The sequence below is a fragment of the Trematomus bernacchii genome, unplaced genomic scaffold (assembly GCF_902827165.1).
Source record: "Trematomus bernacchii unplaced genomic scaffold, fTreBer1.1, whole genome shotgun sequence".
Lineage (NCBI taxonomy): Eukaryota > Metazoa > Chordata > Actinopteri > Perciformes > Nototheniidae > Trematomus > Trematomus bernacchii.
The window spans coordinates 9,338,212-9,365,332 of NW_022987705.1; the positions used below are offsets into that span (position 1 = coordinate 9,338,212).

General features: G+C 39.2%; 1 protein-coding gene across 1 annotated transcript; it reads left to right on the forward strand.

Annotated features, from left to right (window-relative positions):
* Positions 1 to 1,316: 1,316 nt before the first annotated feature.
* rad50 (RAD50 homolog, double strand break repair protein) lies at positions 1,317 to 25,900 on the forward strand. The gene is made up of 31 exons (XM_034140248.1): positions 1,317 to 1,376; positions 2,075 to 2,212; positions 2,318 to 2,401; positions 3,172 to 3,323; positions 3,435 to 3,620; positions 3,754 to 3,958; positions 4,420 to 4,548; positions 6,535 to 6,700; positions 6,960 to 7,018; positions 7,375 to 7,509; positions 7,657 to 7,863; positions 7,999 to 8,181; positions 8,333 to 8,490; positions 8,591 to 8,766; positions 9,949 to 10,186; positions 13,003 to 13,192; positions 13,426 to 13,552; positions 14,057 to 14,250; positions 15,016 to 15,126; positions 15,219 to 15,311; positions 16,523 to 16,636; positions 16,742 to 16,869; positions 17,025 to 17,126; positions 17,503 to 17,625; positions 21,740 to 21,825; positions 22,124 to 22,266; positions 22,380 to 22,513; positions 23,555 to 24,691; positions 24,793 to 24,837; positions 25,026 to 25,133; positions 25,285 to 25,900. Exons 2-28 carry the CDS (start codon positions 2,084 to 2,086, stop codon positions 23,739 to 23,741), a joined length of 3,939 nt encoding a protein of 1,312 aa, XP_033996139.1. The 5' UTR covers positions 1,317 to 1,376; positions 2,075 to 2,083; the 3' UTR covers positions 23,742 to 24,691; positions 24,793 to 24,837; positions 25,026 to 25,133; positions 25,285 to 25,900.
* The last annotated feature ends 1,221 nt before the right edge of the window (positions 25,901 to 27,121 follow it).

The window sequence follows — 27,121 nt, forward strand, 5'->3', positions numbered from 1 at the left end:
ATCATTCTGTCTTGTATTACTTAACAACAACAAAATAACAAAAAAAAACGGCTCGTTCGCGGGCGCGAGCCGGCTCCCGTCATTCACTTAAAAGAGCCGGCTCTTTGAGCCGGCTCGTTCGCGACCGACACATCACTACAGGAAATACATTCAAGGTCTGTTGGATTTGCAGGTCAGTTGATGGCCTCCTAGGATCCAGAAAACAAAGACTGCATCGTCAAAAGAGTTATTTATTTTATTTTTTAGTACAAATGGATCACTTTTTTACACAGAAGCACACCACAAGGCACGATATGGTCATGGTAAAATACAAAATAAATATGTTTAATTCTTTCTTTCTTAGTGTACTTTAGTATATATATATATATATATAACTTATTTCCAAACTTGCACTACTGCCTCATTATCTCAACTCAATGATTGATTTTGATGGAAAATCGTTGAAAATGAGAAAATGTCTCTGTGTTAAATGAGGGATTTGAAAGGCTTAATATGAACATATACATCTAAAATGTTAATATGGTATAGTTAAACCTCTACTGAATGAAAACCAACACCCATATGAAGACTAGAATTGATATATTTCTTAAAATGTGATCTCCCTTACTTCCATAAAGTGAGTTTGCTGCATTTCCTCCATTTTATACCATACGATTAAACTTTATTGTCAAATCTAGACTGTAACCCTTCATCACAGCATCACAGTTCAATAAAGACAGAAGTTGTGTTAATGTGTGTCACATCTGCATGAAGGCCTCCAGCAGAGGATGCACAATGACATCTGGACGTGTAGCGCCCCGTGCTGGCAGCAAACACACATTACAATATAATACCTGGAGCATGCAGTACCACCACACTCCACCAGAGGGCACTATATGTCAACATTTACCTGTCCTCATCTCACAAAACTGAGTCTAACCTGTGATTTAATGTTGTGAATTCAAATCCCAACTGCAGGCCCTACTTGGACGTTTTTATCTTCTGTCAACTCATAAGGCACTTTTTCATGTAAGACTAATCTAATTGTGAAAAGCCCGAGTCTAGGGCCCTGACCAAGCTTCTGTTTTTGACTCGCAGGGAGTGGGACTGTGTTGGTTTGCTCTTCATTCAGGAGGTCAAGTAAAACACTTTATCAACTGTTTCCTAACTTGTCAAGCTACTCATATCTCAGCTCAAATGTCTCACAGGCCCAGGGATGTTTTAAACCTGTCAACAGAGCAGTACATACCCTACAACGGTTTGCATTGCATTACCGTTCTATATGTTTTGATTCTATGTGCAAGTTCCCTCTCCCGGAAGTCGTCAAAAGTCGACGCTGTTCACGTTCTCTCACAGCGCGAAAACTTTCAGGTCTGCTGCAACACAACAGCACTCAGGTAAGTTAATTCACAACAAATGAACAACTGTATAAGACTGCAACAGGCTAACATCATTCTTGTTTTACTGCACGCAGGGGGACTATTTTGGAAAGTGAGACGCTAATTGTCAAACACCGCAACTTAGCATATAGCCGAACTGACGTTGTAAGCTAGTCTGCTGACATTTGTTAGCTTTCCACACATGTTAGCTAACGTTACACAGGTAAACATTACACAATCAACACATGCACACTATGATACCGCCTTATAACATTAACCAATTCAAAAGGTATTATAGTAGCTTTGTTAAACCTCATACTTACGTCTCAAAAAACATTAACTTGGCATTACAGAGCTTTTCTATGTTTTTATTATTTTATTTACACTGTATGTATTACTCTACTGTTTGTTAAGAGACCATATTTTCCGTAATCGACTTTTTATAACACTTTCGTCACGTAAACGAATCTGCTAACCTAATAATAACTTATATTGTATGGTATGTTATGACCAATTTTGTTAAGTGAAAACTGAAACCAACTAGAAAACCAAATGCCAAAGTCAGCAAATCAACAGATACCTATGTACCAGGGCAACCTTTTCATTAGTTTTAGGTGGCATTCTGAATTAAAAGTAGCTCACAGTGAAGTGGTTTGGCTTGGCATTCCCTGTTTTTATGACTGCTACTGATGTATGTCATTCTCTTTCTCTTTCAGAAAGCAAACATGTCAAAGATAGACAAGATGAGCATCTTAGGGGTGAGGAGTTTTGGGATAGAGGATAAAGACAAACAAGTCATTACTTTCTTCACTCCACTGACTGTGCTAGTTGGACCCAATGGAGCAGGGAAAACGGTACGAGAACATGTTTTGAGAGATCAAAGGTTGACTGTGAAGCCTGACCTGTAGAGATTTAACACGTTTTTATTTTTCTACAACTTGACCCTTTTGTTTTTCCAGACTATTATTGAGTGCCTTAAGTATGCAACAGCAGGAGAGCTTCCGCCTGGATCTAAAGGAGGGGCATTTGTTCATGATCCAAAGGTAAGTGCTTGTACTTATCGGCTTAAATCTCCACCAGCCCACAATGCTCTATTCTCACACATTTCTCAAACTATTGTGTATTCTCATTTGTTAAGGTAATACTCAACATGATATATTCAATATACCAAATATGTTACTTATTATTATTTGAGTCAAACAAGCTACCCTATCATTGAATATCCAGATTATAAATTCTGATATTTTATCTGATTAATATGACTTTTGCTATTTCAATGATAGTCTGCACACCATAAACAGAATACCTACTTAAAATGAAGCAATTACAGACTTCAAAGTATGATTATGACATGGGATGGATCAGATGGCAGTTACATTTATAAACAAGAAATAACTTTACCACTAATTTGGTTCTCTTGTTGTGGTATAGTCTCAATCATCACAAGACAGTCTATTTTTTTTATCTGCTGCTGATGTTTGTCATTTTTAATTTATTACATTACGAAACTTTCAGACCTTTTATTTTCACCCTTGCCTTATTCAATATGTACATGTTTGATAAGAGTTCAATTTCTGCCTCAATTCATTTTCTTATTAAAATATAACAAGCTATTTGTTAAATGGAGTGAAAACTGATTTTTTTAGATCGGTTTTATCATTTAATTCATTTCAACGTGCAGAAATATACCAATAACTATAACCATGTAATTTCCAAAACAGGTTTTACACCGTTATTTGACTCGCTTAAGGTTCAGAGTAGTCACTTCAATGAAAAGCTATCAACATCACAGTTCATGCTTTTTGAATTCCAGGACGCCCATGAAACAGACGTGCGAGCACAGATCCGACTGTTATTCTCAGACGTCAACGGAGAGAAAGTGACTATCCATCGCTCCATGTCCTGCACTCAGAAGGCGAAGAACTACTCCTTCAAAAGCTTGGAGCAAGTCATTACCCGAATAAAGTAAGACACAATTAAGTGGTTTCTTTACTCTTTAATTGTGTCTCCCATTGACATTGTGTCTCTTAACATGACCTCTTACTCAACATGTGACCTCCATCCTCATTCATCCAGAGACGGTGAGAAGGTGAGCTTGTCATCAAAGTGTGGCGAACTGGATCGGGAGATGATTTCTTCACTGGGAGTGTCGAAGGCTGTGCTGAATAATGTCATCTTTTGTCACCAAGAAGAGTCCAACTGGCCACTTTGTGAGGGCAAAGCACTCAAAGACAAGTTTGACTCCATCTTCGCTGCAACCAAGTAAAGACCTCATTCTTACGTTTTCATGTGTTGTTTTTTTTTTACATGAAGAATCACATTTGCTAAAAATAATTCCAAGGAATATATATTAACTTGCACATGCCATTCACATATTGCCTCTTGTTTTCCATAGGTACATCAAAGCTCTGGAAACGATGCGTCAGTTGCGTCTCAAACAGAGTCACACAGTGAAGGAGTGTCAGGTGGAGCTGCGCTACCTGAAGCAGAACAAGGAGAAATCCCAGCAGATTAAAGAGACCGTGGATACCAAAGAGGCTCAGCTGATGGCCTCTAAAGACAACATCCAGCAAGTAGAGAGCCAGATTGATCCACTGGAGGTTTGTTTATGATAATGTGCGTTTCGTAAGCTTTCTAACATCAAACTTATAGTTTGCCCTGCTCTTTGATTATTGAGAGATTCCAGATTACTCAAGAAGTCTATGTAAAGTTCTGTAAGCAATGTTTCTTAATATGAAATATGAAGAGGGATCCATTTTTAAATCACTACCACTTGCTTTTATATAATGTTTTTACTGCAAACACTTTATTACATAGTAAACTCTTAAAAATTGGAAGGATGGCCAGACCTGACAATAAAGCTATCTTATTTGCACACAACCCTTGTTTTCAGGGAGATTCTACAACAAAGCATATGATAAAATAAAAACTGACATATGTAGAGTTGTAACTAACTTGGTTTTTACTCTTTTATTTATGAATTGAAATTAAAATGTCGAAAGAATGATGGATTACCCGTAGTGCTCCTCAAGTAGCGATTAACTTTTAAAATAACTTTCAGAATCGACTGACGGATATTGACACGAAACTGGGGAAAGTGATGAAGCTGGACAACGACATCAAGGCTTTAGACAGCAGGAAGAAACAGATGGAGGAGGACAACAAGGAGCTGGAGGAAACTATGGAACAGGTAACATATAAAACATGTAATACATACACCCACACACCAAACACAAGTTATTCATTTTTAGAATGTTAAAAAGGTTGTCGGATGGAGAGCTTTGTTTCATCTCTGTGTCTGAAGGTTTATTTAGCTAAACACCTGCTTAATCATACTCCGGACTCCACTTTATAAGTATCATTAACCTTTATTGGAAACTAACAGAGAGCCTGCAGATGGAGAATGAGGTTGTTGTCATGCTGTAATCACAAACCAGTCCGTCACTGTCCTTTATTCATATTCCTATTTTGTGTGTTTCTGCCCCTCGGCCTTAAGGGAGCCAGGAACCTTTTCCTCCATCTGGCTGTTGCTCCTCAGCTCAGGGTTTCCGCTAGGATTATTTCTTGCCGGTCAAATGTCCGGAAATAATTTATTTTACCGGACAAATTCGAAACTTACCGGTCATGTTTCAATAATAATAATAATACGAATTGTGTAGCAGAGTTTCCGTTAGCAGGTAATTACCGGACTATGACCGGATATGCTGATCCCCATTATCTCAGTTAATGGGGCTCATTATTATATTGCTTCAGTTTATAATCGTAAAAGATCGAAAAGTTCAGATTCATTTTTTTTTTAAATGATACACTTCCCCAAACAACAAACAACATAATTATTACATTCAAACAAACGACTTATAGTAGATAAAGTACATTATTCAAAAGTTTACATTAAAGGTAGGGTAGGTAAGTTTGAGAAACCGGCTCGAGATCGCTAGAATTTGAAAATACACAACCGGAGAAAATCTGCCACTTCATTATAGAGCCCCTCCTCCAACACACACGAACGCACACATGACCAATGAGGGCACGAGATAAGTTTGTGCACAGATGGAAGGCTGACAGGCAGGTAGGCCATCCAGTTATTTTAGCCGGGCCGGCTAAAATGATTGGTCGTGCTTTTTACAGTATTACGGCTTCCACAGATGACATTTTTTTATGGATTTTTTGTCAAAGCACTTAAGATATTCATTGCTATCGGGATGTTAAGAGCATTCCATGGAATATAACAAAAAGTGTATCTCGAGCCGGTTTCTCAAACGTACCTACCCTACCTTTAACTTTGAATAATAACACAGGAGAAACGGATCCTCTCTTTTCCCCTCTCCCTCCCTCTCTCTCCTGACAGCCCGTCTGTTTCTCATGCAGCTCGCTAAACAGTGGGCGGGGCTTCAGGTGATCATGCAGAGCTGCGTGCCTCCGTCAGACTCGGCATCTGATCTCTGATCTCTCTATCTCGTCCGGTTATACTTCACTCGCGTTTATGTCCATATCGATCAGATCCAGCTCTCCTGATCGGCCTTTATAGAGAGCACCGATCAAACTATTAAGAGTGAATATCGGCCTCTAATAATCGGCGGCCAATCGATCGGAGCATCCCTAATTATTACCGGACATTTTGACTGGCAGGTTTTGAATTTACCGGTTTTGAATACATTTTACCAGCTAAAAAACCGGTAATTACCGGCTAATGGAAACCCTGCCTCAGCTGTGTATGAGTCTGTGTTTAAAGACTGTCTATTTATATTTTTGTCAGGGGACGTGTCACTATCCGATTGCACTTTTGTGTTTGTTTTGCTGCGTACTTTTTTTTAATAGACAGGTGAATTGTCAGTGTGATAACATGAGTTTGTTGGAAGTCTTGGGTGCTTGCCAAAATTATGACCACCATTTCCTCCTAGCTAATATTGCAAAGGTATCAGAAAGCTTGAACCAGTCTTGCTTGATCACTATGCTATGTAGTAATGAAACTAATGAACTGCTTTTGCTCTATGCAGCCATTGTACACCTCGATTATGTGTATGCCGTGTCCTTTATACAGATCATATCCAAAGAGCCATAATGCAAATCTTTTTATCACAGAGGGATTTCTTCCACTAAACCCTGACAGTTTGCTACGCTGTACTCGTTGAGCTCCAGAGCCGCTCTAAGCCAATGAAGTGTGTGTGTTCGGCAGGTTTTCCAGGGTTCAGATGAGCAGCTGCAGGAGACTTACCAGAACCACCAGAGGACGGTGAGGGAGAAGGAGCGCAGGCTGACAGATTGCCAGAAGGAGCTGGAGAGAGCTGGTCGAGAGTGTCAGAGACTCAACAGGGTCAAGGCCGACCTCCTAGTAGAACAAGGTACACACACTCATTAATAGCATTTTCCTGAAGTTTCAAGCATATGTATTATTGAAAAAATGATGATGATAGCATACAATCATGAGTGAACTGGCAGAATTGATTTTAGAAAGTTACCCCAAAACCTTCAAATATGCTGTTCTTTTAAGAGAATTTATTTGATCAGTGATAGATACAAGAAAGGATGGACACACAGGTGGATAAAGAGATATCTCCTGAAGACTTAATAAGCTTTTGAAATCCTGCTACCTTTGCACAGGTCGTCTCCAACTAGAGGCTGACCGCCACACTCAAAACATCAAGAACCGAGACACTCAGGTAAGAGAGAAAAATCTAAATCTGTGGGGCACTCCAACTCTTGTTCCCATGGAGGTGGACCGCACCCAGTTTAAGTTACCTTGGTCAAAAGCTCCTGCCAAATAAATGTGGTTTTATGTAAGGAGCAAGTGCACTTCATTACAATCAGCCAACACCAAAGGTTTCATTATTGGTCCCCTCTAACCATGTACACTACCCTAATGATCTTCAAAATGTAAAAAGAATGCTAAGTTTTTATTTAGTGCATGTATTTTAGCTAAAGATAAAAACATCTGTAAAACATTGATTATACTATAATACAAAATAATACACTGTACATCATTTTGATGCATGTTTGATTAACATCTCTTTCTTAGGTTCGCTCTTTGTCGTCCTCTCTGGAGATGGAGGGTTACGACAGACCTCCCTTCAGCAGTCTTCAACTTGAAAGCTTTAATCGTCAAGTCACACAGAGACTGGATCAGGAGAAAGAGACGGCCAATCAGGTTATGGTAAGAAATGTTCCGTTTAATTTCCTAAAAACAAAAAATGTCACGGCATTGCTTCTCTTCCTGCTGTACATATTTTTTCATACCAGAGACACGATTATAGTCATCATTGTCATGCCTGATATCTCTCCTATCGTTCTGTTCACTCAGGCTGACCTGCAGGAAAAGGATCAGCAGAAGCAGCAGTCCATTGACGAAATGAGAGATAAGAAGACCGGCCTGGAGAGAACGGTGGAGTTGAAGAGAGACATGCAGGGAAAGAAGCAACAAGAAATGAGGAACGTCCGGACAGAGCTGCTGAAGCTCGAGGGTTCGTCCGGCCGGCTGCAAGAACTGGAGAATGAACTGGCTAAAGTGGTAGGCACACAAACAATTCATTCATGCTGTTATTACAGTATTCTTCTCACAATATACAGTTCCCTTTGACCCTAAAGTGCCCCTTCAGGATCACTGCTCTGATCACTTTGTGTGTGTGTATTCTTTTCCCTTCAGGAGCGCGAGCTGCAGAGCGCGGTTCAGAGCTCCAACGTGGAGGAGCTGAAGGCCGAGGTGCTGGAGCTCCAGAGAGAGAAGGCTGAACTCGACCGCTTACAGAGACAACTCGACCAAGAGATGGGGTTGCTCAACACACACACCACCGCTCGCACACAGATGGACATGCTAAAAAAGGACAAGGTAATGTGCAACCTACATTCATTGAAATGCAACTGGTGTGAACATTCTCCTCTTTGGTCTCAGAGCCTTTTACATTTTAAAATGATAGGAAATGTTCCTCTCTTCTTCATTACCTGTCACTCCTCTCATCTTTTCTCTTTGGTTCCTCCAGACAGAGAAGGACGAGCAGGTTCGTAAGATCAAGTCTCGTCACAACGAGGAACTGGTGTCGTTGCTCGGCCACTTTCCCAACAAGAGAGAGCTGGAGGACTGGATCTATTCCAAGTCGAAGGAAATCAACAGCACCAGGGACCGACTTGCCAAATTCAAGTTAATACGATTCTTTTACATTTACAGACCATACATTATGAGGGAACTTATTATTCTGTGTCACTGACTAGTTCTATGTCATGGTTTTAAATATTCTCAGTAAGGACCTGGCTTCAAATGAGCAGAACAAAAGCCACATCGCTGCTGAGGTACGGAAGAAGGAGCAGCAGTTGGCCAGCGACGAAGAGAAGTTTTTCAATGTGTGTGGCAGTCAAGATCTGGAGCAGGACCTGGGCAAACTGCGAGAAGATCTGGAAAAGATCTCCAAACAAAGAGGTAAATGCTTTATAATAGAAGTGAGCATGCACTTTTTGACATAGACACAAATAGAGGTCTAAACCTCGAAAAGAACTACATTTAGAGACGAAATGTCTCATGTCTCATTTGTTGTGCTCCTTACCTTATCATGGATACATACAATCCTAAAGCTTCACAATGCATCAAACAGTTCCCACAAAAAGTTCCCAAAATTGATTGAAAAAGGTATTCGCCATAGCATGTACACCACTTTTTACTCAACACACAACTTTCCATTTGAAAGGGAGGCATGTGGCGCAGTGGGTAGAGTGTTGGTGTTTGGATCAAGGGAGCACAGGTTCAAACCCCACTGCAGTCAGCATGTCGTTGTGTCCCTGGGCAAGACACTTCACCCCAAATTGCTCCTGTGGGGATTGCCCACAGTATTGAGTATGTAAGTCGCTTTGGATAAAAGCGTCTAACAAGTAACATGTAATGAAAGAAATGTGAATGACATTTATGTGACATATCACTTTTACTGATGATTGTGCAGTAGGGTGGTCCGTAGTGCCATGTGCATTTTCAAATTCATTTATTTTAAGCTCCAACCACCGGAATTTGTTATGATAGTCAAGAAAACTCGCCTAGTGAATTTTATTCAAATTCCAACAACATTTACCCCTCCCTCATCAACCTTGAAGTTTAGCCTCAGTAGGGTGGTCCTTAAAATTGAAAGTCGGAAAGTCTAAGCTCCAACCCCCAGAATTCATTCTATTAGTCAAGAAAACTCTCCTGGTGAATTGTTTCCTCAATCTGACAACATGTACCCCTCCCTCATCGACCGTGGCTGCCTCACCAGCAGCCACGGTGCTGCAACTGAGGCTAAACTTCAAGGTCGATGAGGGAGGGGTACATGTTGTCAGATTGAGGAAATAATTCACCAGGAGAGTTTTCTTGACTAATAGAATGAATTCTGGTGGTTGGAGCTTAGACTTTCCGACTTTCAATTTTAAGGACCACCCTAATGTACAGCCATTACAATCCCATAATAAAACATTGTAAACCGTATGCATTGTAATGGCTTTACATTGCATACGGCCAACAAGTGTCAGTTGTGGATGTGCATGCACTAATTATTTTCCTCATAGTACTTGTGATAAAGGTATTATAGATGAATAAACAATATCTTTCTTCTTTCTTTCTACCCCTGTGCTTTCATAGCCATGCTATCCGGAGCAACAGCGGTGTACACCCAGTTCATCAGCCAGCTGACGGAGGAGAGAGAGCCCTGCTGCCCCGTGTGCCAGCGGACGTTCCCTTCAGACTCTGATCTGCAGGAAGTCATCAGCGACATGCAGTCCAAGCTGCGCCTGGTGCCAGACAAGCTGAAGAACACGGAGACGGATCTGAAGAGGAAGGAGAGGAAGAGGGAGGAGATGATGGCTCTCAGACCTGTCAGGTACGCACAAAGCCAAAGACAGAGTTTGTGTTGGAGTGTAGCAAGTGTACTGGGGCTAGTGATTTTAGCCTTAGTGAAAAAACACTGCGAAAATGTAAGCCATTATTTGAGCAATTATGAAATGGCTCCCTTCTCTATGACTGCAGGCTTTTTGTCCTGTAGTGTGAATATCAGTTCATCTGCTACTTCTCACACTTAAGCCATTTCAATTGCCTTTTAAATATAAAAAAATGCATAATTTCACAAGGTGGCATCGTGAAATGTATAGTTTTGCCTACACTCAAAGTTATTCCATTGTCAATCGGGAAATCCTCAACTTTTGACAATTGTGATTGATTAATGAATTGAATAATTGCAGCCTCGACTGAATTAAGGCTTCGAAGTGTCAGGTGTTTTCAGAATTGCTTTCATTCTGTTGTTTCTATAAACACATTTTAAATCATCCCATTTGAGAGTATTGCACCAGCACACATGAACTACTCATGGCAAAGACAATTTAAAAAAGTACAACAAAAATCTGTGATGTATTCATCCAGTCCCCCAATAGCGAACAACAACAGGCCTGCTTGTCACTCTAAAAATAGATATTCAGCAGTGTTCATTCAAGCAGTATGGCGCGTGGAGAAAGGAGGAGGAAATCTCACCAGCCCACTGATGATTTGTACAACATATTATTTTACACCAAATTTAAGTTATACAATTGATAAATTACATAACAATAAATGATGGACAAATATAGAGCGTATATTAAATAAACAGCTTCAATTGTCCTTTTCCCCTCCCCTTTGATTTTTAAAGAGAGTGGAGCACAGGTTTTATGTTCCCCACTAGGTGGAGCAAGATTCTCATAGGATGGAGATTTATCTCCGGTGTCCTTTCAGGCCCTGAGCAGAACCCTAGAGAGCATGAGCTCCAAGCAGCCACTCCCTTTATTTCAAAATATAATAAGAGCTTTATATATCTTACCTTTCAACACATTTTAATGCTATTAGACCTGTTGTAATTGCTCCGTCAGAACAAATATACAAAGAACAAAGCATAAATATTGGTATATTTGATAGTCCTCTTATAAATACAACACAAATCTTATCACAAGATCCACTTGGGTTTTTCAGGAGTATGCTTCTTCTGGCTGACATTAGAAAATGCCCTTTGTTGGTTATAGGTTTCTGTTTACCTGAAACACCAAGTACGACTACGGATCATCATGTACGAATTCAGCAGGGACCTACTGTATCTAATGACCTTTATTGTTAATGTAGATGGGCCATGAAATACGTTTTATGAAACTATTATTGCACTCTTGATCTTAGCTATCAGGCCATGTACTAGACCAGGGGTGGGGAACCTTTTTCCTCTCAAGGGCCATTTCAATTTTTTCAACATCCTCTGAGGGCCGTGCAAATTATTGACCTCTGCTTAAAAAAACTAAAATCACAGCCCATTCATTTCACCTTTCTTTCATGCTGTGCAAAGAAAAAGCAACCTCTTAATCCAGATATCTTACCATGACTCGCGCATGGTTGGCCACGGTTGTGGCATGACCACCAAAACAGAAAGATATGGACACAAGATGTGTGCAAATGTATTTAGTTTCCTATCCATGTGGACATGATTTAAGTGGGGTGGGGGGGACCTAACCTCCTCTAGGGCGGTCCAGGGGCATGCTCCCCCGGGAAGATACTTTTTTTTTTTTAAATGTTCATTATCAATGAATTGAAAGCTAATTAAAATACTGAGAGAATAGATGTCGCAAAGACCTTTTGTGTTTGACTAGTCAGGACAAAATACAACTTTGTACAGTTACTGACGGTGTTAACAGTTAAGGACTTGTTTTACTTAACTATGATATAAAAAGCATCAATCTGGTACACTTTGAGAGCAAAATTAAGAGATCTATGGAAACATCTCAACATCCATATGAAACAGAACTGTAAACAGATTTTCTTTTTCTTTAAGGATATTTTAGAAATCACTCTCCTTTCAAACTGTATTCTTGTTTATTAATAACAACTTTTTTTACTGTCATATAGTATTTTATACCTGTTTACTTTAGTCTCTTATTTTTTTATAATGATCATATAAAGATGTGCCTCTACCTCACTGGTTGTAGAAAAAGCTTCTTATATTTGTTAGCATAGCTAGCTAACCAGATGCTAATAACAACAAAGTTATTGACTGTATGATCAGTATGACAGATGAACAGATCGACACTGGGTTTACAACTAAAGACACAGCCACGCAAAAACTGCGGCATGTGTACGGCTCCTTATGGGTACTGCAATGTTTGAATGCCGGAGTGACGTTCTGGTGCTCTCCGTCAGAACTACTGCACCCCTGTCAGACGAGACATATACCACGTGATGACACGTTAGGCTCATGTTGTGTTCAAGGACCCTGACCTTGGCCAGGAAAAACAGGCACTCGCTTTTTTAATTATTTTGCGGTCTAGATTTCTTAAATATTTTTTTTTGCGTGTGTTTATAAATTACCTCGAGGGCCATATCAAATGGTCTCGCGGGCCGTATACAGCCCGGGGGGCGGAGGTTCCCCACCCCTGTACTAGACCTTCTCTTTGCCCTTTTAGTTTGGCAAACTCTTAGGACATTTAATCCTAGAAATGTTTCAGACTATATGGGTTGTTGAAACTGATGTCAAATTGATGGAATTTAGTACAGTAGAGTTTTCAATGAAAAGTTCTCCCTGAATAACAGCAGGGTGAGAAGGGATAATGTTGGCTAACATGATTAAAACATGTAACATGCACCTTTTAGCTCTGCTCAAAGTATATTTCTATTTTCTCTCATGCCTCCCAGGCAGTCCATTGTGCAGTTTCAGGAAAAGGAGCTGCCTGAGTTGAGAAACCGCCTGCAGACTGTGAATAGAGAAATCGAGCGGCTGAAGGGGGACGTGGAGGAGCAGGAGACTCTGCTGGGTGTCCTCATGTCAGAGGAGGAAACCGCCAAGGCCTGCCTGCAGGACATTTCTCTGATGGACAGATACCTGGTACCCTCCTTCTGCCTCTCTAACCAGCTGACCACTTTTGTTCTTTCCATAATAGTCCATCCCATCTTTCTCCAAATAGATAACTTTCTGATGTCAAATGTACAAATAACGGCAATCAAATCAAAACAAGTGACAACATCAAAATCATCACTGTTAGACTTCCTGTAAATATCTTGTCATCCCCCTTCTCCCTATTGTCCTTTTTCACCTTACTACATATTTTTTCTCTCCAGATGGACCTTAAAGAGTTGGAGAGGAAAATCGCTCAGCAGGCAGCCAAACTCCAGGGAGTAGACCTGACCAGAACCATCCAGCAAGTCAGTCAGGAGAAACAAGAAACCCAGCACAAGCTAGACACAAGTAAGATGGCGTGATGCACAAACCACTTAGGGGGAAATATGTTTTTCTACTAAGGTCCTTTGTAGAGGAGTTGCTATACTTTGTGTTTGGGCTCCAAATGTATCAGACAGCTTGCATTCATACAAACAAATACAATCAAAAACAATACATTTGAAGGGAGAATAAAGACTTAACATCAAATATTCATAATAATCATGTATTTGATTTGTTCTCAAAGAAAACGCACACTATTTATTCAATTATTTTCATTTTCTCCTCTTGAGTTAAGGCTGAATATCTCAATTATGTAATTGTACTCTTCATCCCAAAGTCAGAACAGGAAATGGGTTCAGAATTTGAGAAAAGAACTCTCACTTTGAGCAATCTTTAAAGAGATAATGCATCAAAGTTGTAAGTGAAAATTATGTAGTTAGATGTTACCATCTTTAAAACTAATATGGATCTAAAAACCCTGTTGAATACAAGTTTCTTTTTATGCATATTGTCTTTTTTGTGACCCTGCAGCTTCCAGCAAGATGGAGCTGAAACGCAAGCTGATCCAGGACCAGCAGGATCAGATTCAGATGCTGAGAAGTTCGGCGAACGAGACGAGGGCAGAGAAGCTCCAGCTGAGCAGTGACATGCAGAAACAGCAGCAGCTGGAGGAGCAGTGTGTCGAGTGCACCACGGAAATACAGACCCTCACCCGGGACATCAGGGTACATTTCACTGTTTCTGTATATCAAAGATACTTCTTGGAAGACGTTGATGTAGAGGCACTAGTGAATTACTGTAGCAACATTTATAAAAAAAAAAAAAAAAAAAAAAAAAAAATGTGTAGGTTTCTAGTGGGACTGGGTAACATTTTATGACTTCTATAACGATAGGGATTATTCAGTTTCTCAATAACAGTTTACTTAAACGTGGGTTAGGTAATTCACTTCAGAAACACTTTTTGTTATATTCCATGGAATGCTCTTAACATCCCGATAGCAATGACTACATTAAATGCTTTGACAATAAATACATAAAAACATTTCATCTGTGGAAGCCGTGGCGCTGTAAAAAGCACGACCAATCATCTGAGCCGGCCCGGCTAAAATAACTGGATGGCCTACCTGCCTGTCAGCCTTCCATCTCGTGCACAAACTTATCTCGTGCCCTCATTGGTCATGTGCGCGTTCGTGTGTGTTGGAGGAGGGGCAGATTTCTTTCGGCTGCGTACTTTCAAATTCTAGCGCACTCGAGCCGGTTTCTCCATTCTTACCTACCCTACCTTTTAAGTTCAAAATAATCATAACGTTTACAAGTGAAATGAAATTGAAAAAATGTATTAAAAATATATATGGAAAGTATATACCATTATCATTTTCATATAGCTATGACAATATACACAGTGATACTGTCCAGCCATAGTGAATCGTAAGAAAAGAGAATCTCTAAGTGCCATGTTGTCCCTTCTCATTTCCCTTCATGTCTCACAGGAAGCGAAGGAGCAGCTGTCCCCTCTGTCTGCGTCTCTGGAGAAGCTGCAGCAGGAGAAGCAGGAGCTGGTGGAGCGCAGGAGGCAGAGGCAGGAGGAGGGGCAGGAGAAGGTGGGTACTTTCTCACTTTGTCTCTCTGTCACTGCTCCCTTTTTTTCGCTACTGAAAATCAAGCAGAAATTAACACATTTTCCCTCCGACAGATCAATGCCATTAAAGAAAAGGTGAAGTCAATCGGCAACTTGGAAAAAGACATCAAGAAATATGTCGAAGACGGCAAAAACGAATACAAAGAGGCAAGTTGTGTGCCACTGTCATATTTGATACATCAGTTTTTCTGATTCCTCCCTGGGTTATTTAGTGATGGACATTAGGGCTGTGCATCTTCACTGGTCTCACGATTCGATTACAATTATCCTGTCTTCAATTCGATATCACGATTCATACCAATGCGTTGCATCCTCAATTTTCTATTACTGCACATGGCTTCTTTTTCATCAATGAATACATGCAGTAAATACATATGAACTCTCTTTTTTATTATTTAGAAAGTGCTTCAGAAATCAATAACATAAATGTCTTGACATTAATTTATAAACCAAAAGTATAGCTCTAGCATCCCTATACAGTATATCTGTGTGAAATTGTTCCATCCTCAAAAACTAAAAACTAATACTTCTGCAGTCTTCTGTTAAAAAAAGGACACTGAATGTCCTGAATGTGGCATCACAAACAAGACTTGAGTCTGAACACAGCAGACAACAGGAGTATTTACAACAGCATTATAAAAACAAAAATACTGCATGTGGGTGCACACTTACATTCTCTGTCTTACTGTTACATAAATCCCATGATTGTAGGAGATTAAGTTAGCTTCATCATATCTCAATCAGTGATTAAGTGAATAATAAAGTTTCTATCAGGTCACTATCAGCCTGTCACTCATTATTTTGATCGCGGAATCTTTTTCCTCCTGCCTTCACAAACTTTACACACGTATTTATCGTCTGAAAATAGCAAGAGGACATTCATACTCTGCAATCCAAGACTTAATTAAATCAGAGCGGGTCCTTCTGCTGTTGGTTCTGGTTCTTGTGTTGGTGGATGAAGCAGACTGCTCCGTGTTTGGTGCCGCTGTCACGTCTGTTCCCTGATCTCTGCGTCACCGACCGATTTGATATTCAAGTGACAGAAAAAAAACTTTATTGTAAAGCCGCGGCCGGAAAATCAGGAAGCAACGTTACTACGCTATAATCGATTATGTTCTGTCACTGCATCGATGCAGAATCATCCACGTACGCATCGCGCTGCATCGTAGAAGCGATTAATTTCAACACCCCTAATGGACATAGATACAAACAATCATCATGAAAAGTCATTATATGTCCCTTTATTCACTTTGAAAATCAGAATTGCTTTTTCTTTGAATAACATTTGTTAGTTATAGAACCTTGGCTCAAATTGTATTCACTTTTCGACGTACTGAACTACTTTGTTGTTGCTGCAGCAAAAAGAGTCTGAGCTTCAAGAAACCAACACTCAGCTCCACGAGGCTGAGAAGAATAAAGACAAGATCAACAAGGAGATGGGAAACATCCGCCAGGACATTGACACTCAAAAGGTACGACTTCCTGAGTCATGGTGGGACTTTGTGTTATCGACTATTGTACAGGCCAATGCTGAGTTTCAGAGAAGTGAAGCAAAGATACATTTTTATATCTCTTAGGTCCAGGAGCGCTGGTTGCAGGACAACCTGACGTTGAGGAAACGTGTCGAGGAGTTAAAGGAGGTTGTGGCTAGACGTGAGGTTCTTCTGAAAGACATGGGCAACATGCAAGTCCTGCAGCTACGCCAGTAAGAGCACTACACTCTTATTTAAGATCAATCAATGTTATTATAAGGGAACCAAGCTGCACAAAAGCCATCTGTTCTAGTCCTCCTAAATCTCTTTTGCCTCAGCGGTATCACACTTATTAGAAGTTCACTTATCCTTTCGTGTCATTGTCCAGAGAACGACGTGATGCCGACCGCAAGTTGGAAGAGTTGAAGAAGAACCGCAGTATTGCAATGGGTCGTCAAAAAGGCTTCGAGGAGGAGATACTGCATTACAGGTGAGATATGCACGTCTATTGTTTACACATCACAGAGCTTAACCGAATTCAGATGCACTTTTTACTATTATATTAATGTTGTATCTCCGGCTGACCTATGTCACTGCAACGATAGCTATAGTGATAGCCCCACTACCATTTGTGTTCACACTCGATGTGTAAGAGCTGCGTTTCTCATGATGTAAATTATCTGATCCCTAAAAACAAAAGGAGCATCCATTGCTTGCCAACATTTCCACATCTCCCATCATTCCCTGCAGATTTTTTCCGTTTCCTGTCCCCCGATTCTGAACCCGATACTCGTAAATGACTGCTTTATATTAATAATACGAGTTATTTCTTGAATTAAACTTTGCCTTTGAACTGTTCTTTGCAGGAAGGAGCTGCGAGAAGATCAGTATAACAAAGCTGACGAGCGCTACAAGAACAAGATGATCACAATGAGGACAACCGAGCTGGTCATTAAAGATCTGGATCTCTACTACAAGGCCCTGGATCAGTAAGTGTTGCCTGAACATGACACAAGTTGAACGAATCAGGAATTGCATCGAGTATATGGATTATAATCAACACATTTGTTTGAATCCCAGAATCTTGAAACTTGAGAAAGCCAGCTGGATATAGCAGTACAGTATTAGTATACAGTAAATGCCTTTTTAATATAAAAAATACATCACATTCCAGAAGATGTCATTGTGATATCTTCCACAAATATCAGATGACTGCACTAGTAAAAATCCATTTTCATAAAAGGGAAAATGACATGCATGTATACAATGACTTGAACTGGAACAGATCTGACTGATGATTTCAGTGTGAAACCACAGAGAACCACCACATGTTAAAAGGCTTTAAACGTATAGAAGGAAATAACACGATAGACATTGTTTGAGATTGATTGATTTAAGTACCAAAAACTGCTTTTAAAAATAAATTCCTTCAATTTCAGACCTAAAGAAAAACCCTGCAAAATAATAGTTCACAGAGAAAATGTATATAAAATACAGCAATAACATAGACACTCAGCATTTATTTGTGAAGGGCTTAGAGCTTACAGTAGGTCGTATTGTTGGTAAGATTTAGTGTCGACATCAGCACCTTTGTCTTTCCGTCTCTCGTAGTTTTCCTGTTATGAGACACGAGTCCATGCCCTCCTTCTCAGGCCTTTTGAAGTTCGCCCACCTCAACGTTTAGGTTGTTATTTAGAAAGTCATTTAGCTCATGTTGGTGATGTCACTTTTCTTGTATCACTGAGCTCTTTAGAAATGTCTGGGGTAATGCCAATGTCAGTGTCACTGCAAAAAAAGTAGCTACGGCCTTCCTGTGTGGACTTAGCATATCCCATCTGCATGTTAAACTTGTTTTATACACATGGAATCATCGTTTAAGCTCACAGCCTCAATGCTCAGATTGAAGACCTCCATTCAAATGTCATTCTAACTGAACAAAACTTTTAGCTTTAAATAAGTAATACAAAAATCCACTTGTGGGGATGTGAAAAAAAGTCACATCCCCACTCTTTAATCTCAGAATTATGACTTTTCTTCTCAGAATTATTACTTTTCTTTCACATCCCCAATTTTTTTTTTCATGTGGCCCTAATCCTCTTCCGTACACATTACCTTGAATTCGTGAAGACATTTTTTTCGAGGTCGCTCCCTCCCCCCAAACAAATGGCCTGGCTTTTTCAGAAACAATCCAAACCACAAACGTATCAAAGCAGTGACGAGCTTTGTGGCGAAGGGGTATGTGTGACATCATGACCTTCCTCTGCGAGGGTGGACACATTCTGTGCAGTGAGACACGTCAAGAGGCAATTGTTTGACCTTATTTGATTTTTTTTATCGTTTCTCATCGTAATTCCCTATGAATTTGAAAAGTGTAGCTGGTGTGTTAGTTATAATTGATTTGTATATACAACTCTACAAGAAATGTCTCATTCAACAAGTATACTGTATATTTAATACATTCAGAGCTGAACAAATACAGCAATCAAGAAATGTAAATTTAAAATTGACTAATTGATTATAAGGTTGTAGCTTCACATTAAACTGAACATCTTTGGGCTTCGGACTGTTGGTCAGATAAAACATGACGTTTTAATTAAGTTTAACTCACTTGGGGAAATTATAATGACTGTAGATAATGAGTCTATCACTTCTCTCTATTCACTGAAAATGAGTTCAGCAAGGCTCCATATGCTTTTTATAATGGCTTTCCTTCCTAGAAAGCATTATTTTATTACAATCTGAAATATAATGTGTAGTTGATCAGGGTGCAAACCTATTTATTTTGTTGTTGGATTGACATACAAGTGAGGATGAAAAGCCTCAGTGAGGAAGCGTGAGCTCTCAGCCTCAGATAGCATCTGAGCAGAGAGCAGAGCATCATTTACCAGTATGTGTGGGTTAAGACTTCAGTGTCTGTTATCAAGATTGAAAGCAAGCCTCCCAGCAGAGCATACTGCCGGGTCACAGTTTCTATCTGAATACACAGAAAATGGTTTTCATGGTGAGATGCTTTGATTTGGGTCTGGAAAAAATAAAAATGAAACTCACTTTGCAAATAATTGGTGTCAGCATAATAGGTTGAGACCATCAAGACAATGATGTTTCATGTTCCTTAAATCACTTTCAGTCAGAACTGAATATGTGTGTCTGTTGAATTTTTCAACTTTTAGAAAAACGTCCCTGTATCTCATTAATTTGTACCTGCCGTCTCTAATAGTTTATGTACAACATTTGTTAAATAACTGGCCGTAGCAGTTGGACAACATTTCACATAGAATTGTAGAAGAATTATATAATGTTATATATATATATATATATATATATATATATATATATATAATAAAATAATTATACGTTATGGCTGTCCCGCTGAAAACATTTTGAACTAAATAATTTGTCAGCTATATTTTCCACTGAAGTCCCCAGCTCTCTTGTATTTAATTTAAAACAAAAATGTATGTTTTATTAGAATCATTTCAGTGGGAACCTTTTAGTTTGATTCGTCAAGGGTACAGCTTTCTATGTTTTCGGTGTGATACCTACACGGCATCCCTGATGCTACAAATACAAAAACATTAATCTGAGCTCCTGATCACTGAGCTCTTTAACCTTGGCGAGGTCAACAGTAACAATTCAGCGATCACATTATAAAGTAACTACAAGAAAGGTGGGTGCTTGTATTTGTTTTGCAGTGTCCTCTCTATAGACATGGTTTTTGGTAAAAAAGTTCCCACTTGGTCTAACTACCCCTCCTCCTTAGCTCAGCAAGGGGACATGGTGGAAAGAAAAACAGCACAACTTCTACTTAACAGGTGGTAACTTTGGAAGATACACACTTGATTGGATCAACTCAGAATTCTGAGGCATTGTATTCACTTCTGATAAACTTTGGAAATGTGTTTTGCAAATAGCAACAAAAGTGGGGATTGTTCCACATGAGAAGATGGTTTCGACGGGTTCTTTTAACAGTATGAATACTCAAAGGATTAAATCCTATGTCACCCTCATTCAATATTCTAAATTAAAAAAAACATGAAAAGTGTTTTAAATAAGCCTCATCATGTCAATACTCGTGATTTATCTGAAAATCTTAAGACATAAAAAAAACCCGCTAATTAATAAATGTACAAGTTTTCTCCCCAGAGATGGCGGATAAGCTCACCACTGTAAAAGAAAGTGCTTGCAATGAGATAGCGGCAGAGCGGCCCTGTTTTGCGCACATTTTCCTGAGGAGGAATCACAGCGGCTCTCCGAGACAACAGACATCTATCCATGATATAACAGAGTAACCAGTGTGTCGTGTCATGTCACAAGTTGTTTGTTTTACCTCCGCCTAAAATGCAAGAAAGTACTAGTTCAATAAACTTTATTCATCATGATTAATCACTGATGATTATTATTATTATTGTGACTTACAAAACTACATATCTTGTTTGTTGCGAGTCAAATAGACTTGCAGAAGGAAGTCATGCCCAATGACTTCCTTCTGCTGCATAAACGTATGCATACACCGGGCCACATGGATTGATAAGGACTGCGCTACTTCCTCTCTCTTTTCTTCCTTGCTTCGCGGTTTGTCAATTCATCCACCATATATGGGCTTCAGAAAAGGTGTTTTCAGACCACAGGAGTTTCGGGTCAAATTACGAGCGACAAAATGATTCTTAGTATGCCGGAAATCAACATCCAGTTGCCTGCCTTCAAATCTTGTATATCTACTTATATTCAGTATTTCTCATGTTTCAATATCACTGGATTTCATTTTTAAAAATGCTGTCGCTATCATTTTGTTCACCAAATCATCATAAAATAGTAAAGGTTTACAAATGTGTTGGAGTTGATTCTTTTTATCTTCTACATTGTGCGCAAAGCAGGGGTTGTCAATGTGAACAGTAACATATATATATACATACTGTTTGACATTGATATTTATAAATCACATACATATGCCTGCTTCTGTCTTGAGTTTTTGTCCCTTGATTGTCAAATCATAAAAGTGAGATGTCCAACAAAGCAACGTCTATTTGATGGCTTGAATTAGGGAAGGTCAAATATCTTGTCTGCTTTAGGGTTTCATCTTAATTTCCTTTTTGTTTTCCTCAGAACCATCATGAAATTCCACAGCATGAAGATGGATGAGATCAACAAGATCATCAGAGACCTTTGGCGCAACACCTACAGGGGTCAAGGTGCATTTCAATCCTACTCTATGATTGTTATGTAGTATTTATATGTAAATCATTCTCCCTAATTCCTCTCTCCGTTAGGCTACATCCACACTTACTACTTTGCCATTTTAAAACAAAAATGATCTCCGTGCAGAGTATTTTAGCCCCGTTACAGAAATAATCGGTCTTTACTAACATCTTAAACAGCGGCTAGTAAAGACAACCAAGCCAGCAACAACATTTGATGATGTATTTTCAAAAACATACTGATGTGGATGTATCCTCAGTGTTTCCTCACCTCCTCTTGCCCTCTCTCCAGACATTGAGTACGTGGAGATCCGCTCTGATGTGGACGAAAACTCGTCTGCTGGAGTGCGGCGGAGGGTTTACAACTACAGAGTGGTCATGGTGAAAGGAGACACCGCTCTGGACATGAGGGGGCGCTGCAGTGCCGGGCAGAAGGTATCACAATAAATGTTCTCTATAAGCACATACATTACATTAAAACATAATGTATCGTGCTGTTTTTGTGTTCCAACATATTACTACATGCTTAAATGTGGCTGTTTGACTAGGTGTTGGCGTCCCTGATCATCCGTCTCGCTCTGGCAGAGACCTTCTGTCTGAACTGTGGGATCCTGGCCCTGGACGAGCCCACCACCAACCTGGACCGAGACAACATCGAGTCTCTGGCACACGCCCTCGTAGAGTCAGTACACACACACAGATACACACACACACACACACACAGATACACAGTGTTTTAACTTTAAGTTTAAGGCAAGGCAAGTGTCTATAGCACTTTTCAACCCAAGGCAATTCAAAGCAAAGTAGTACTAGGATAGGTTAAATGCAGAGAACACATTTCACTGTGTGTGTGCTGTGTGCTCTGCATGTGTGACCATTAAAGCGGGTTTCATCCCTCCAATTCTATCTATCTATATTTAAACATGAATCACACAGGTACATGAATAAAAGTTACAGTGCCGTGTAAGATGTGAATAGTTCAATTAAAAGCAGCGGCAAAAAGAAAAAGTCTTCAGCCTGGATTTAAAAGCAGTAAGAGTTGCAGCAGACCTGCAGGTTTCTGGTAGTTTGTTCCAGATATTTGGCAATACCCCTAACCAAATTCTCACATTCCTCTACCCCTGGTCTTCCCGTGAAATGATAGTTCTTTTGACACTTTTCTAACCTTTTGATATTCCTTTCATCCTTCTCTTTCACCCATTTGCATCCCCAGAAAACACATTTCCCCCTGTTTTACTTTGACCTTTAAACCACTTTTCTTTTCAATTCCCACAATTAGGATATTTAAACCTGGATTATTTTAGAGGACACTCTTGGCATAACTCAAAAGTCTTAATGTGTGGATCCACCTAAATATAACCACTCCCAAGGTTAAAAAAGAGGTCTTTAGCTCATTAAGGACCTAACAAGGATATAACCAAAAAAAGAAAACACCCACAGTGACGGCACATCATGCCAGCTCTAATTATCAAGCCTCCAGCCTTGTTTTGCTTCAGAAAGGTTTCAATCCTTTAATTATCCTTCTAGCATTCAGAAGGGACAGCAAACAATCAGTAGACTAACCTATTAAACAAAACAAATATCAAAATCATTCATCAAATTGCTGATAATACTTTATTACTAAGCTCTGCATGAACACAATTGAAAAGTTAGCTTTGATTTGTTGTGTCCTGCTACTGTGTGAACTATGAGCTGATGTACCCGTCTCGCTCGCTCTCCTCAGGATCATTAAGAGTCGCTCTCGCCAGCGTAACTTCCAGCTGCTCATCATCACCCACGACGAGGACTTTGTGGAGCTGCTGGGCCGCTCCAGCTACATCGAGCACTTCTACCGCATCCGTAAGAACCAGGACCAGAACTCTGAGATCACAAAGTGCAGCATCACCTCCCTCTCTACCCATCTCAACTGAGCAGACCAAAGACTCTATACTTCCTTTGAAATGCACAGTAAACCTCCATCTTCTTGTTTTCATTTCAGTTGGGCAAATTCAGCGTTGATTTAGTTGAAAAAAGGGAACGAGTTAATTGGTCTTAACCCGCCAAAGACACTGACTGACAAATATCCATGATTCAAAATATTGTCTTGATAATGTGCCTTTAAAAAGTCACTGTTTCATAACAGAAAATGTGCTTTACGTGATGCTTTATTAAATCCTCCATTCCAGTAAGAAATGACCAGATAAAGTACTAACTAAAAGATCAAAGTTCTGATTCTAATCTAAAGCAGGAACAGCTTCCGTGTTAAGCATCATGATGTTTGCATGGTCTTGGCATTGTGCGTTTCCTGTAGCCATCTGCTGTCCATGTATCTGTTCTGCTTAAACATTTGGAAAGTTCACAGTTATGTTTCCCTGTTTTCCTCTTTGTGAGCTCATTACGTTCTGTCATTAAATCTTGGAATGGTTTGCTATTTACGAATATCTCTTGAACGGTTGTTTAATTGAAAGGTATAGATTAGCTTCAGAGAATCGTTGCTCCTTTTTGGTGAAGTTTGTCACAAACCACAGCTTAATCAAAAGATCTTATCTCACACAAACTGCAGACTCATTGCAGTTTGTTTTTTCTAATGAGGGGGAAAACGTTGCGAAGGCGGGGGCAAAGCAAGTATAAATCTTTCGTTCTCAGCCAAGTATTCAGAACAAGCGTCAGCTGACATTTGAGTGATCAAGTCAAAGAAAACTTGAAATAACTTCAACCAGAGGTCGACAGCCAACTAGCTATAATAATGATGATGATGATGATGTTTCTGTCCGCCGCCACACTGATGCTCGGCCCAGCTGTTGGCAAGCCTCATGTTCCTCTAGATAACCTAAAGGTCATCATTGATAAAATACTTAATTGGACTGGATTGGCCACGAAGGTAAGAGCTCATTTTATAACCGTTTACTTGCTTGTGACTTTTTTGCAACAAATGATTTGTTCCTGAAATATTAAATTAACTTTTTGTATTATGTTCTGAAGGAGATCTGGGTGGAGGACTTGACCAGTCTGACTGGAGAATGCAAGGTAAGAAGAGTTTGGTTGCTTATAGTTGAAGTGCTTTGATGGTAAACAAAACGTATGCATTTGGTCATTAGCACCAAACTGTAGCTTACAGAGACAGATTGCAATGGCCATGTTGATTAATTTAATATAGATGTGTTTGCCTTATTTATTTTGAAGTCCTAATGTATTCCTGCTTATGTTCCTTACAGGATAAGTTCTTCTGTAAATCGTTTGAGATCCTGAACAAGACGGAACACCACAGCCATGAGGAGGAAGTCCTTTTGAGAAACTTGAAGGCTTACATCGTGGGCACTCATGTAAGAATTCCCTCTGACATCACATTTGCAAAATGAGAAGACCAAATCTGTGGAACCCCCCCCCCCCCACACACACACTTTGTTTTTAGATGGCTAAAGCAAATGCAGAATTTAGAGTGACACTTGACCAACTTTGTTTTTTGTCTTTCAGGCAAACTGTACAGAGGGACCAAAAGAGGAGAATAAGGAACTCATTTCCCAACTCAGGTTAAAAATCCTCCGTTGTGCCCAGCGAGTTCACATGCGCGGTAACGTCACTACTCCCACACCTGAGACCCAGCCGCCAGTGGATCAGCCGAGTGCCTGAGTGTTTCATTTTTATTTTACTATAGTTTGATATTTAAGATAACATTTTAAATATGTTTTCAAAGTGTCATTTTTACCAAAAATCTACAAAATATTGGGGGAAGAAATTTGAGATATTGAATGATTTATGTGACATGGTTTGTTTCTTGTAACACTGTTAAAACAAGTTGTTAATAATTTATTTTTATGATAGCAATTGTTTGTTTTTTAGAAGCGATAATTACAAAGAATGTTTTTTGAGTTATCTTGAAGGAAACGTTTATCGGCATCCTCAGGCACAGCTAAAACATTGGATTATTTATGACAGAGATCTCTATCAAATACACCTGCATATTTATTTGTCATTGTATTTAATCTAAATTAATAAGTTAATTATCTTTATTTGAATTATATATTTATTGTAGTATAACACAGTGTTTTCAATAGTTGTTTACAGAAAAAATAAATTGTGTTGCCCATGATTGGAATGTGTGTATGGGAATGCTTTGTACCGGTCGGCATGGTGATCTGTTCACAGCAAGAAGCTTTTTATCAGGTGTATATGTATCCGTTTCATAGCAATGATGCTATACTTTTTGTCATTCAGTTAATCAAACAACTTACTTAAGATATAGTTTAACCTGGATGTGAAGTACAATTTCAGTTCTGTCTTTGTTTCTGCTGGGAACTTACTTGTTATTTTTTATTATTAAATCTATTATATTTGCAACACAGCTATTAATAATAATAATAACAATAAGCTTTATTTCTATAGGGTCAAGTGAAGCTCAACGTGCTTTACCAAGGAGGCACACATCACAATTTAAAACACAACCAGAGTTTTACATGCAGCAAGAAACAAAACAAAAAATATGATATAACAGTTTAAAACTTTAAGAGACACAGCAGTACAAAGTATGATAATACAAAGTAAACCACAATGAAATGGTGATCCCTCTCGGTAAAATAAAGGAAGAGATAATCAATCAATAGGATAACATATAAATACACATTAAATAAATAATGCAAATAAAACCCAAATAAGACATTTATAATAAAAATGTAATGATGAATAAGATTAATAAAAGTCAAATGAAATTGAACACCAACTTAAAAGGGACATTTGCTAATAAAGTTGTAAAATCGATAATACAAGTCAAAACCTATCAAATAAATAAAACTATGAAAATAACCAAATATTAAAATAATAATAGTCAATTTAAAAGTGGGGCTAATTTGATTTTGACTTCATATTGATCTTGTGTTCTACAAGGTGATTCTCAAATATAGCAAAACTTCTGTTTATTTAAACGGGGATCAGTCAAGTTGTTTATAACCCCTTTATACAAAGCATTGCATAATTCAACAAGAAAAGTAGAACATATTGTAGAGCGCTGGCTTGTTCAACTTTTGATCATGAGCCGTCTGGTTTAATCACTTTTCTGTCTGATGTCGTATTCAGGAATTCTTTGTAGCGGGAAAAATAGTTTTATGGTATCTGGGGAATAGGGATACAGGCTAAATAGGCTGTCATGAAAGCATGAGTAGTACACACACCAGGCAGAGAGTGTGAGGGTTTGGGGTCATGCCGCCCCCTGCTGGGTTAATCCTGCTATTTGGTGGCAAATTGAAGCCTGTGTTTACTTGTATGGCAAGCCGATTTAGCTTTTATTCATTTCTGGAGGATATCAACAAATCAATTC